We start from the raw sequence: 12,233 nt of genomic DNA, 5'->3' as shown, positions 1-12,233 counted from the left end.
TTTAAAAGCCAAATTAAAAACACAAATAAATAATACCACTCCCTGCTTAACTATTAAAAGTGGGCTTCAACAAAAATGGTTTTGTTTCCTGGCAAAGGGGAAATAGAGAGAAGGCCAGCCTAGCCTCCCATGGCAGGGAGTCCTAGAGGGTGGAAGAAGCCACCAAGAAGGCTCTTTCTCATGTCCTCACAAGGCAAACCTGTGATGGTGGTGGGACCAAGAGAAAGCCTTCCCCCCAAAGAACTTAGCATTCTTTCAGGTCTGTGTGGAGAGATAGTATCTTTCAGATAGTCTGGACCTAAGCTGTATAGGGCTTTATAGGTCGTGACTAGCACTTTGAATTGTGCCTGGAAACGAATTGGTAGTCAGTGAAGCTTTTTCAACAAGGAAGTTCTATGTTCCCTATAACTGGCCCCGGTTAGCATTCTGGGTGCTACATTTTGAACCCACTGAAGTTTCTGAACAGTTTCCAAAGGCAGCCCCATCTTGAGTGTGTTACAGTAGTCCAAATGGGGTGTAATCAAGGCATGTGCCAGCACAGCTAAATCTGATGCCTCAAGGAACACGTGCATGTCTTCAAGATAGCAGGGGATAGATCAATAAAAGACAGCACCTCCCAGTTCTGAATTACCTACATATTTATGGGCTATTATAAGTTTTTCTTTTTAAACCTCATACAAATCTTCTGTTTCTTTTTGACCGCATTAGAGCACTTAGAGTCATATTGGCGGGATACAAACCGCCATATAGTACGTATAGGATACGTACTAGGGTTAGGAAGGGGCGGTGCTTCCGCACCCCCCTAACCCTAGTACGTATCCTATACGTACAAGATGGCAGCACCCCTTCCACATGGGCGCCGCCATCTTTACGTACTGGACGCATAGCGTCCAGACGTGTCGCGTCCTTTGTGACGTAGTGAGTGCGCCCCTGGCGCCTCGCTACGTCGCAAACGCGACTCCGAAAGAAGCTCCATTTTGGAGCTTCTTTTTTGCTCCGCGCGGGAGTCGCGTAGTTTGGCTGCTGCAGCTCCCGCGCGGAGCAAACGGCGGCGGCGGGGAAGCGCCGCAAAGCGGCGGTTTGTATCCCGCCATTGATTTTTAGTGAACTACACTAGTTCCTGTTATTTGGACTCTCTTCCTTCATCTCTGGTGTTCATAGAAGATGCTTTATTTGTTTCATGCCTATTTGCCATCCTGTTCTCAGTCTGCATAAATGCAATGAGTGGGCTCTGGAATACTTGCCGCAAAGATGCGATCTGCTTTCCTGTTTCTTCCATTGGGATTTCGCTGTGTTAAAGACCCTCTGTAATAAGAGTTCCGAGCAAATGATTCAGCATTGTCTGGTAAAATTAATGGCAGAGATATTATATTTAATAAGACAGAATAAATTCACTCATGCTTAATTAGTTCAGTTACTGTCCAACTCTGAACAGTTTCTAAAGGCATTTTGGTCCTGGCTTTGGATGATAGGGATTAACATTCTCACAAAAGCCCAAAATGGATCCCCTAAGTCTGAAGTATGCCCACTTCTGTAGTGGTTATACCACCACAGAATACTAAAACACAATATTTCTGCACTTGACATTTTACTCTCTTCCAAATAATCTTCCCATGCTATGCAGATTCCCATTTTTCCTTATCTCATGTTTCTCTGAGCCATTTAGTACCTCACTGACCCCAGGAGAGAGTGACAAAAAGACATTCCCTCTCTGTGAATGATTAGAATCATCTCCTCCATCACTGGACAGAACTTATGCTATATCTGCATAACCAGAGTGAAAAGTCCAATTTCTTCATTGTCTCATATGTGTTTTTAAAGCCTGGATGATTTATTGCTTGGCCAAGTAGACAAGGGATCTTGAATGGCCTAAATAATAATTTAAAAAAAAACCCTCATATCTAATTGAAAGGAGTCCAATGCATGGAATGATGATTGCTTTTACCCATTTTCCACCATCAGTTCCAATACAAATAATGTATAAATATTACCTCATAATTAACACACAGAGTGCATTTTAAATGTTCTCAACTCTCTTAATGCAAAAGGATCTTGCAGCACCTTTTGAGACTAACCAAGAGAAAAAAGTTGATATTTATGAAATGTTGGTAACTGAAGTCTGTGAAATAGATTTAAGTCTATGAAATGCTATCAACTTCTTTCTCTCAATTAGGTCTAAAATGCACAGGCCCAATAAGGTGGCTTTCGGTTGCTTTGGGGGTGTGGCGTTCAAACGATGCATGCCCCCAAATCATCTGGAAACTGGTCTGGTGCTGCAGCACTCTGGACTTGAAGATCAAAAAGGAGCAGATTAAATCTGACTCCTAGCAGTGCCAGTTCGGGACCACGATGGCAGCCTGCTGCAGGTGTGGGCCATGTGTTTGCTGTGGTCCTAGCCCAATCATGGCCTCTGCCCGCTCCTTTCGGACCGTGTGTTCCGGGCCTTAGTCTCAAAGGTGCTATAAGATCCGTTTGCATACTGATCCAGATAAACATGACTATATCTCTGATTTCAACTCTCTTACTTTAACAGTAAGCTGGTAAAGACTCATCTTTACAAAAATATGAAGAAATATTTAGTTCAGTTCTTTTTGTGGCTAGGATGGATGAAATTATTATTTGTGGTGCTGGCAGTGCCAGCATCTCCAAAGGTCATGAATAGACTCCACTGCACAGATAAGCAGGGGACTTTCTCAAAAACACGAATCATTTAACTCCAGTTCACACACAGACTCATATAATAAAATAATAATTCTGTTGGAAGGGTGCCTATGGGTTACTGAGTCCACCCTTCTGCTCAATGCAGGATCTCCAGATAGTGCATCCCCAGCAGGTAGTTGTCCAGCCTTTTTTTTTTTTTTTTTTTTTTGAAGATGAACAGAGAAGGAGACCGACTTACTTGAAATGTCAAGTGAAGAGGTGAATTTTCTCCTTAACACATGTGGCATAGACATTACCTAAAAGAAGGAAAAACTTATTAGGGTGATATGTAGATCATGTTAATCTCATCTTTCCTTCAATCTGACACACATTTGAGGCACACACTGCCCAAAGCTTCAAATACTTGTTCATGAGTCAGCCTCTCCATCTCACCAGAAATTTACCTATATAAGCATAAGCATGATTGAAATATCAGCATAATTAGAAATTAAGAGGCTCATTATTCTTCTCACCCCTCTCCACCTCTCCAACATTTATTCCCAAACGTTTTCAACATGCTATGAGACCAAGAGAGACCAAGAAAAATACCACTAGTACTCTGCAACTGGGTCTAACTTTAAGCATCAACAATGGTTAAGGAAACAGCAGGTCTTCATTATATGAATGGCTTTGGCAATTCTACCACATAGTTTGTTCTGTGGAATGTTTCATAATGTTCTTCACTGTCTGTGTTCCATCGTTCCAGTATAGTGGAACATAGTCATAGGACAAAATACAAATGTTTAAAATAATTAAGCAAACACATCAATGCTAATTAATCTTTCATTCAGTTTCATGTAGCAAACATCTGGAACCACATTTTGGATCTCTATCCTTCATGAAGCATTGTTAAAATTATGACAGCAGTTGTCAATAGGCCTGAGCCTGGGATCACTGTGATTAACTGATTGCTTAGCTACACTAGAAAAACTACAAAAGGAGTCAAAAATGTAGAAAAGCAAAGGTGAATCAATTGTGTATGTATTTTCATTCCGTGGTGGCATCTAACAAAGTTTTATCAGTTTGCTAAGTGATCTCTAACCAGATTTCAGAGAAAAGAGAACATTTGCTTAGAAGACTAAAGCACTCAGAGAGGAATTAATCACTTCCTCTGAAGTGATCGTACATTAGTCTGACAGACTTCAGTGAGCCTAAAATATGCTCCCGTCTTTGTGCTGCATTTCAACTAGCAGCCAAAAAAGAAATCAGAAATTCCTTCCCATCTCCACAGCACTCTGGACTTGACCTGTCCCCCTCATAGGTCTGTGCACTCACTTTAAAGTCATCAGATGACGCTGTAACAGGAGAGTCTGAGCTCTGATCATCTAGAGAGTTATATGCATTCCTGGGAGGCTGGAGAGTAAATACCTTGAGGGTGGAAGACAAGAAAAACATGTCTTGGTTGGCTGTCATGAAAATCAAGAAGAAGGAGATGTTGGAATCTTTAGGCACATTTTCTACTTCCCACAGCCAACATTACATGAGAGATGTTCTAAGCCACCTGGAGAGTCCATTGATAATGGCATTTGCACCTCCAGCTCTTTTTCCATCCACAGCACAGAAAAGATAATTATGTACCATTTAAAATGAGAAAGACTCTGCTAAAATGATGATATGATTTTTTTTAGCTCAAACTATCCCATTATTATATACAAAATCTACAAAACAGTGATTTATTGGACTAACTAAAATGCAGAAAATACATTTTGTAAGGTTTCAAAGCACCATTGGCTTTTTCATCAGGCAAAGATGTTTAAAATCATACAGGAGGGGGAAAAATGACAATGTTAGTCCCCAGCCTTGCATTTTGTCAAGATGTAGCTATTCTCATTTTAGGTGGTACTGGAGGGGCATTCATGGAGGCAGTCCCCTCGTCCTTCTGGCCATGTGAGTAATCCACAGATTTTTTAAAAAATTGCAACATATATTTTGTGTGTTTTCATTGGCCCCATAAATGTATCACTATTTTGTGGATTTGGGATTTTTTGTACTTTGCTACATGGCCAACACAGCTACCCTAGGATATGTTTTCTGAATGTAACATACTGCATTTTAGCCACATTAGGGGAAACCTAAAGAGGGGGCCAATGGAGGGACTTGACCATTTGAGGTTTCTACCACCAATAAATATAAAGCATTTATTCTAAAAAGAAATTGGACTACATTTGACATGTTTTACCAAAACGTCCCCCCAAAAATGTTTCCTAATGCAAAACCATGGAGGGTGTCTTTAGGAATTTATTGATGTCTGCTTAACAAGGGAGCTTGTACCTTCACAAATGATGGAGGCAACTTGGATTACCAAGAGGAACCTCTCTTTTTGTTTTGGTAATGGAACTTAACATTTTTATTCCCTGGAGTACCCATATGGCCAGAAGGACACATAAAAATGTGTTATTTCTGTGTGGTTAATTCTTCAAAAGATTTTACAAAGTGCAAAAACCCTTTGCTGTTGCTCTATTCCCAACATAAATTTCACAAGTGCTGGGAAATCCATTATTCTGCCAGGAAATGAATAGGAGCAAATATTATTTCCACTCCTGATCCTTTCCCCTGCTTGTTCATGTTAACACCATCCTGGATGCCTGAACAGAATAGTTAGAAAATGCCAATACGTGATGCCACTAGTTTAAGGAGATAGAATCATAGAATCCTAGAGTTGGAAGAGACCACAAGAGCCATCCAGTCCAACCTCCTGCCATGCAGGAACTCTCATTCAAAGCATTCCCGACAGACGGCCATCCAGCCTCTGTTTAAAGACCTCCAAGGAAGGAGACTCCACTAGATTCCGAGGGAGTGTGTTCCACTGTTGAACAGTGCTCACATGAGTACTTATTCTTGTGACGATTGTATTAATGAAAGAAATCTTACCAGCTTGAGAGTAGTCCCTGTTGTACGTGTCTGCAATCATTGCAGCAGCCATTGCCAGTCTGGGACTCTCTTTCTTAGCACACTCCTTAATCCCAATTTCCTCCCTCTTCCTTTTTTTTAACACAATTATGGCAATGCAATTTAAGGAGAAAATAAAATAAAATGAAGGGTTTCTTTAAAAAAATAATTAAAACAACAACAACAACCAGTCTGCTTGGAAACACCAGGGGATGGAGTGGGAGTGGGAGAGAGGAAGAAGCTGACACTACATGACTGCCCAATGCCAGAACTGCAGCCCAGGCATTATCACACAAATCTAATGCTACATACAGCATTAGATATTGGCAGCAACTGATGGGGAAAACCCATCAATGAAGAGGTATGCAATAGTCATGAATGGAGGACAGACCAGCTACGGTGTCATCTGATAAGTTTCAGACATAGATACATCTATTCTGCTTTAATTCCACATTTTAGACTTGTGTGATAATCTCCTAAGTGAATTTCATAAATTAGTGTGATATAGGAAATATTAATGACCTCTAGCAGTAGTTAAAATGAATCTAAAGGCCCTCCTGCCCTTCCTGGTTTTCATGAATAAACATGGCTGGTTTTTTTTTGTTTTTTTTTTGCAAAATTCCTGTTCACTCACCTGGGTACTTGATTTCTTCTTGGACTTTTCCACTGGTTTAACGGTCAGACCAGCAGCACTCAGAGCTGCTATTCGGGTTTCTATATCAGACACCTTGAGAGCAAAAAGCATATGTCATTCCTTGGTAAAGTCAATTCAGCTCCTTGCTAGCATAAAGGCAATATAGGCCCAATTTAGATGGGCCTTTGCACCACCCCGTCACATGCTAGGGGTTGGCCAAGGACGCACCATCCATACCAGCCTCACCCCAAGCACGTGACGGGGGCATCAAAATGGCAGTGCCCTGTACACACGGGCGCCGCCATTTTGAAGCGACGGACGCGTGGCGTTGGCACGTCCCGTTGCACTTGCAATGTCACAAGTGCGCCATTTGTGCACTCTGGTGTCGCAAACGTGACACAAAAAGAACCCACTTTTTGCGGGTTCTTTTTCCACCGCCGGGAAGCCTTGCCATTTGGCAGCTGAGGCTTCCAGCCAGTGGAAATGGAGGTGGCAGCAGACCACCCTTTTTGGGTGGTCTGTATCCCGCCATAGATACATAATTAAGACTGTGTTGCAATGGTGCCATTTTTTTGGCAGTCATGCAGGTAGCTCGATTCTACTGACGATTTTCTTTAGCCACTGCAGTACAAATGGCAACCAGTGCTGTAGCAGCTGAAGAAGCATTCTGTAACTGGTTAGTGGGGCATGCATATTATGCTTTGCCAATTGGCCATCAGTCTCTAGCTATTCTCTGGAAATGGGGATACACTGAAGAATATGTCTGCCCACTGTAACCCCCCCCCCCCCCCCGCTCATCTATCTTGGAAGGCCCCATACAGACTGCCAAAATAAAGCTGCTTCGGGTCTCTTTGGGGGTATGCTGTTTAAATGATGCATGCACCCTAAGAGTCCAGAAGCTGCACCAAAGCTGCACTCCAGTGCTTAGGAATGGCATGTTGCTTTGGCGCGACCTCCGGACTCTTAGGACCCATGCATCATTTAAATAGCATACCTCCAAAGAGACCCGAAGCAGCTTTATTTTGGCAGTCTGTAACAGGCCAGTGTTTCAGTTTTGAATCTCCAGATTTCTGGGGTAAAATAATTTTGTCTGAAGAAAATAAGGATTACCTCACTCTCAGTGTGCTGAACCTGAGCCACAGCAGAAGCCACTTTGTCTTCGAGTTCTGACAGCTCTGAATCGGTGGTTGCACTTTGGCGGTTATGGTCCTCTGGCTCTTTCAACTTCTTTACCAGCCCATGTGCCTTTCCCGAAGGAATATATATCTGAAATAAATAGCGCTAGTCACCTTCCAGCCAAGTATTGTTCATGGTATCTTCCAATGTTGTTGTTTATGTAACCCCTTTCTATAATTGTCATGGAAGTGCCTTAAGGCTGCAGTCCTATACTACATACTTACACTGAAGCAAATCTCACTGAATTTAGCAGTGCTTACCATTGAGCAGACATTTGCATAACTGCACTGCAAGTGATCTTTGGTTCTGTGAAAGAACTCTGATTTCTTATCTGGAACTGTGGCTCTTTAAGTGGCCACCTGTGCATTCACACATATGGGCTATGCAGCTACAGAGAGCTGCCTCAGAACCTTCTTGAGCAAAGAATCTAGGCAACCTCCCTGCCTCTTTCATCCACTGCATAATAGAACTGCTGTGTTAAAGAAAACAACACTACAGTGAACATAATAATAAATATGGTGTGTCAAAGAGGGAAGGAGGAGTCTGCTGTGTGAATGCACAAGTCGCCGCTAAAAGAACCATTCTTCCTTTGGCATGGTTTCTGCACATCACATATATGGATAGTGTGAACAGGAAGCTTAGCATGGTATATTACAATATAAAAGATGAAAGTACAGGTATATCTCAGCAAGAAAGTAGATGTGTTCCTAGGCATTACTTCTTGAACAGAAACTTTGATACCAGAGCAGAAATAATATGGAAAGAACTGGGATAGGTTCCTTCAGCACCAAAAAGACACCCAGAGCTGACATCTCTGAGATCCAAGATTGGCTAAAGTCCTGTGATCTTCTTTGGAGGACCCAACAACTCTTTTAAACTTTATTGGACCTTTAAATCACACTGTAAAATTTCTCATTAGTCTTTCCAAATGATCTAGCCTGTCAAAGAGCATATCTTGCCTCAGGTTCTTGGTTAAATGCTACTGACTACTAGCAATGGAAAGAATTATTTTTTTAAAAAATAATCCAAAAAATGTTCAAAAGCATGATTTTTGAGTCCTGAGAGATCCGGATGAACAGAATCCTGAACTGACTAGAATTTTTGCAGTTTGGGACTTGTTCTCTGCAAACTTTGCATACAATGTTCTTTCTGTGCAGAAATTATTCCAGTGGGCCTGGATATCCACAGGGGTTTGGTTCTAGGACCCCTCTGGATGCTCAAGTCCCATTAAATACATTGGCATAGTAAAACTGTGTCCCTTACATAAAATGGAAAAATCAAGGTTTGCATTTTGGAATATATATATATATATATATATATATATATATATATATATTCAAGGTGTGGATGGTTTAATTTCTGGATAAAGAATCTGTGTGTACAGAGGGATGACTGTATTTCTGAACTGAAATATTACTTGCTATACAGAAAGTACTGTTTTCTTCACAGAAAAACATGTTGCTTTCTGTACAAAACAAACGTGCAAAGTTTGTGCACATTAGTCCCACAAATTGTGAATAGCCCATGAAAACCATGTAGTTTTTGAAACTTCTATTACAGCAGGAAGACAATTGCTGAAATTATTCATTGCTCCCTTCACAACTTAGTGAATAATTACATCCCAACAGACTACAATCGAGCATGCTGTCTCAGTGCCCCAAAGTGAACCAGTAATTTCAAGCCACAGTCCATTGCATATTATTGTGACTTCATTTGTTGTCTAGACATCTTGCAGGCCTCTGTGTAAAAGGTCTTCCCACTGTCTTTCTTCAGCCTGTGAAAGATGTTCCATCTCCCCTGTCAAATAATGATAACAGCCCAGGCAGGCTTCTAAAAGGCAAACTAACAACTCTAGGTTACAGAGCAGCAATAGAACCCAGCTGTAGCCTTGCTTTGGGGCCTGCGGAGTATGGGGAGGAGGCAAAACTCCTACCCAAACCATTACATTCTAGGTATTTCTTAAGCAGAACTCTGGCCAGGCATAGAACTTAGATGTGCAATACATAGTGCCTGAACTACAAAGAACATTGCAGCTGGTGGACAAAGGCCTGCAATTTGCTCTCTGGGGGAAGGGGGTGGTGGAAAAGGAGGCACTTTCTCCCAGTGCCTGGACTACAGGTCCCAGGAGGCGCCAGGGCTGGAAGTGCCTCCCGATTGATTGGTGGCGCCCCTGGCGTTACCCGGGATTGGTGGGAGGGGCTGAGAGGATGTGACTCTCGCTCCATCTTGGTCCCTGATTGGCCGGCAGGCCTATTTAAGTCCATGTGGGCCAGGGCCTCGCCACCCTGCTCTCCCCACCCTCCCTCCCTTTCTTAATCGAGGCCTGTCCTTTCACTCCCTCCCAAGCTAGAAGATGACAGTTGGAAGGAGGGAGGGGAGGGCTCTTCCTCTTGGGTATCCTGTCACAACTTCCAGGGTGGTTGGCGGTTCCATGGATCTTGGATCTGTTGGGTGTGGTTTCCAGAGCTGCATAGCATTGTATCAGGAATCCACTGGGAATAAGGGGGTGCTGAGAGGGCAGCAATGTCGCCATTGCGGGGGCAACATTGAGTCAGCACCGCCCTGGCAATGTGGACGTGTGAATGTGCAAATAAGCGGTTACTATAGGATAATAATAATAATAATAATAGGATTTATTTATATGCCACCCAATCACTGGGAATCCGGGCAGCTTACAACAGAGGGGATAATAGACGGTTCCCTGCCCTCAGGCTTACAATTTAAAAAGACATGACACAAAAGGAGAAGGGAATGGTGGGTGCGGGGGGGATCAAGTCCAGCAGTTCTTCTCTCCCTCTGAGGCCTGGACCAAGGCAGATGGACTGGAGGGAGGGCTCTGTTTCTTAATCGAGGCCGGGACCAATGGCATTGGGCCTGTCCTTTCACTCCCTCCCAGGCCAGAAGATGACAGTTGGAAGGAGGGAGGGGAGGCCTCTTCCTCTTCAGGCCCGATGGCATTGGTAACATTTAGCCCCTTGCCATTCTGAAACTTGACCGTGACCAAGCAAACGGGTTTATCAATCAATCAGGGATTGATGGATGACAGATGCAGACCTTATGCATTGGAGCCAACCCTACGTTTGGTTATGCTGTTATTTAATAAAGTTGTGGCCTTTTCTTGCCAACCATTGTGTATGTGGTCTTGCTTGTTGTGACCCCCCTTCCATGGCAAAGAGAATTTTAAATGCACACAGAACACAATACAGTTCAAAGTACAACATAACAATTACAAACACATAATCATTGAGTGCTCTATTTGTCCAGTGGAGCTAAACAGCATTTCTAGAATACTAGAATTCTAGAACAAGCCAATGTTTAAGACAGACTAGTTTTCCTAAAGAGTGAGTTCTCTAAACAGGAGGTTGCTATACAGTAAGACCTGTCCTGTGTGCTCACTAGTCTTAACTTGTCTTGACTGTGGGATACATAGAAGACCCTATGCTTTGGTTCATAACAAGATGAGGTAATCTCCCAGATATCCTGATCCCAAGCTGTTTAGGGTTGTTGAACAAATAATTTGAACTAAACTCAGAAACAAACTGGAATCCAAGAACAACAGTTGCTGTAAGAGCAATGTTATATTATCTACAAAATGCACAACACATTTCTGCACTAGGTTTAGTTGCCTAATACGTTCCAAGAGCAGTCTGAAGTAGAACATAGTGCAGCTACGCAGTGATTAAAGCACTGGGTGTTGTGACCAGATCCAGCTCTTTCGGGAAGATACACAGCTGATTCACAAGCCAAAGCCGGGCAAAGGGTCTCCTAGGTATAAAACACATTGCAGATATAATCCAATTTGAGACTGCTTTAACTGCCCTGGCTCAGTGCAAGGGAATCCGGGGAACTGTAGTTTATTGTGTCATCAGAGCTCTCTAACAGAGAAGGCTAAATATCTCACAAAACTACAGTTCCCAGAATTCCCTAGCACCGAGCCAGGGCAGTTTAAGAGGTCTCAAACTGGATTATTTCTGCAGTGTGTTTTGGACCCTTGTCACAGCAGCTGCCTGAAACTCTTGGAGCAATGCTGGGTCCAGGAGGACTCTCATCTGTACACTTGGTCCTTCAGAGGAAAAGCATTAATAGGCTGCATTCCCACAATCTTTTCTTCTTTTACTGGCTTGTCTAATGACCAAGCTCACCCTTGCCTCTATTCAGCCTTGATTTCTTAGCCCACATAAAATTCATCTCTGCATCCAGACATCAGATGGATACTTTAACTCTATCCATAGTATCAGTTGAAAAAGAGAGGTGTTGTCAGCATAATGATAAGATCCAACCACTCTGAAATTCTGAATAAGCTCCCCATGTGGTTTCATACTAAACAGGGGTAGGCAATGCATAGCCCCCATCCTTGGATAGGCCTCATCCCCCTATTGAACAAAACCAAGGAAAAGCATACTCCAGGAAATCTGGTTCTGCCATAAAACTGTTGTCATGGCCAGCCAAGAGCAGCTCTCAGAGGAGGAGGAGGAGGAGGAGCCTCCTCCAGAGCAAGAGCTAATTGAGGCTACACCAGGTGCTAATCCTGCTCTGCCAGGTCCCAGCTGTGATCCCCCAGCCCCAGAGGAGGAGGCTCAACCAGGTCCTAGTGCTAGTGAGATGCCTCCTGTGGGGCAACAGCCTAGTGGTGACTCTGGGGAGGAATCATGTCTGGATGTCCCTACCTATAAACAAAGAAGGGCTGAGAGTGCTTGCAGGTGCAGATTCAGGAGAGTTGCAGAGAGGCAATTAGCAAACCAGCCTCAGGAGGCATGGGGGAGAGTTTCCCTTACTTAAGGTGCAGAGAGGCATCAACTCAGTGCCAGAGTTTATTGCATAATCCTTTGGTGTG

At 43.0% G+C, this 12,233-nt stretch overlaps 1 protein-coding gene across 7 annotated transcripts in view; it reads right to left on the bottom strand.

Annotated features, from left to right (window-relative positions):
- MLPH (melanophilin) overlaps positions 1-12,233 on the bottom strand; it is a 105,044-nt gene that overhangs the window by 3,236 nt on the left and 89,575 nt on the right. For all 7 annotated transcript variants that reach the window (XM_089477858.1, XM_089477857.1, XM_089477855.1 and 4 more), the window contains 5 exons: positions 7,334-7,489; positions 6,224-6,316; positions 3,976-4,068; positions 2,900-2,957; positions 1,245-1,342 (listed from right to left, as the gene is read on the bottom strand). In XM_089477858.1, the coding sequence (XP_089333984.1) occupies positions 1,245-1,342; positions 2,900-2,957; positions 3,976-4,068; positions 6,224-6,316; positions 7,334-7,489 (498 nt within the window). The remainder of the gene's footprint in view (positions 1-1,244; positions 1,343-2,899; positions 2,958-3,975; positions 4,069-6,223; positions 6,317-7,333; positions 7,490-12,233) is intronic.

The sequence above is a fragment of the Sceloporus occidentalis genome, unplaced genomic scaffold (genome assembly GCF_023333645.1).
Source record: "Sceloporus occidentalis isolate IW3139 unplaced genomic scaffold, rSceOcc1.0.p SCAF_12, whole genome shotgun sequence".
Classification (NCBI taxonomy): Eukaryota; Metazoa; Chordata; class Lepidosauria; order Squamata; family Phrynosomatidae; genus Sceloporus; species Sceloporus occidentalis.
Note: the sequence above shows the minus strand (reverse complement) of the source record. Positions and strands in the feature narration are given on the sequence as shown.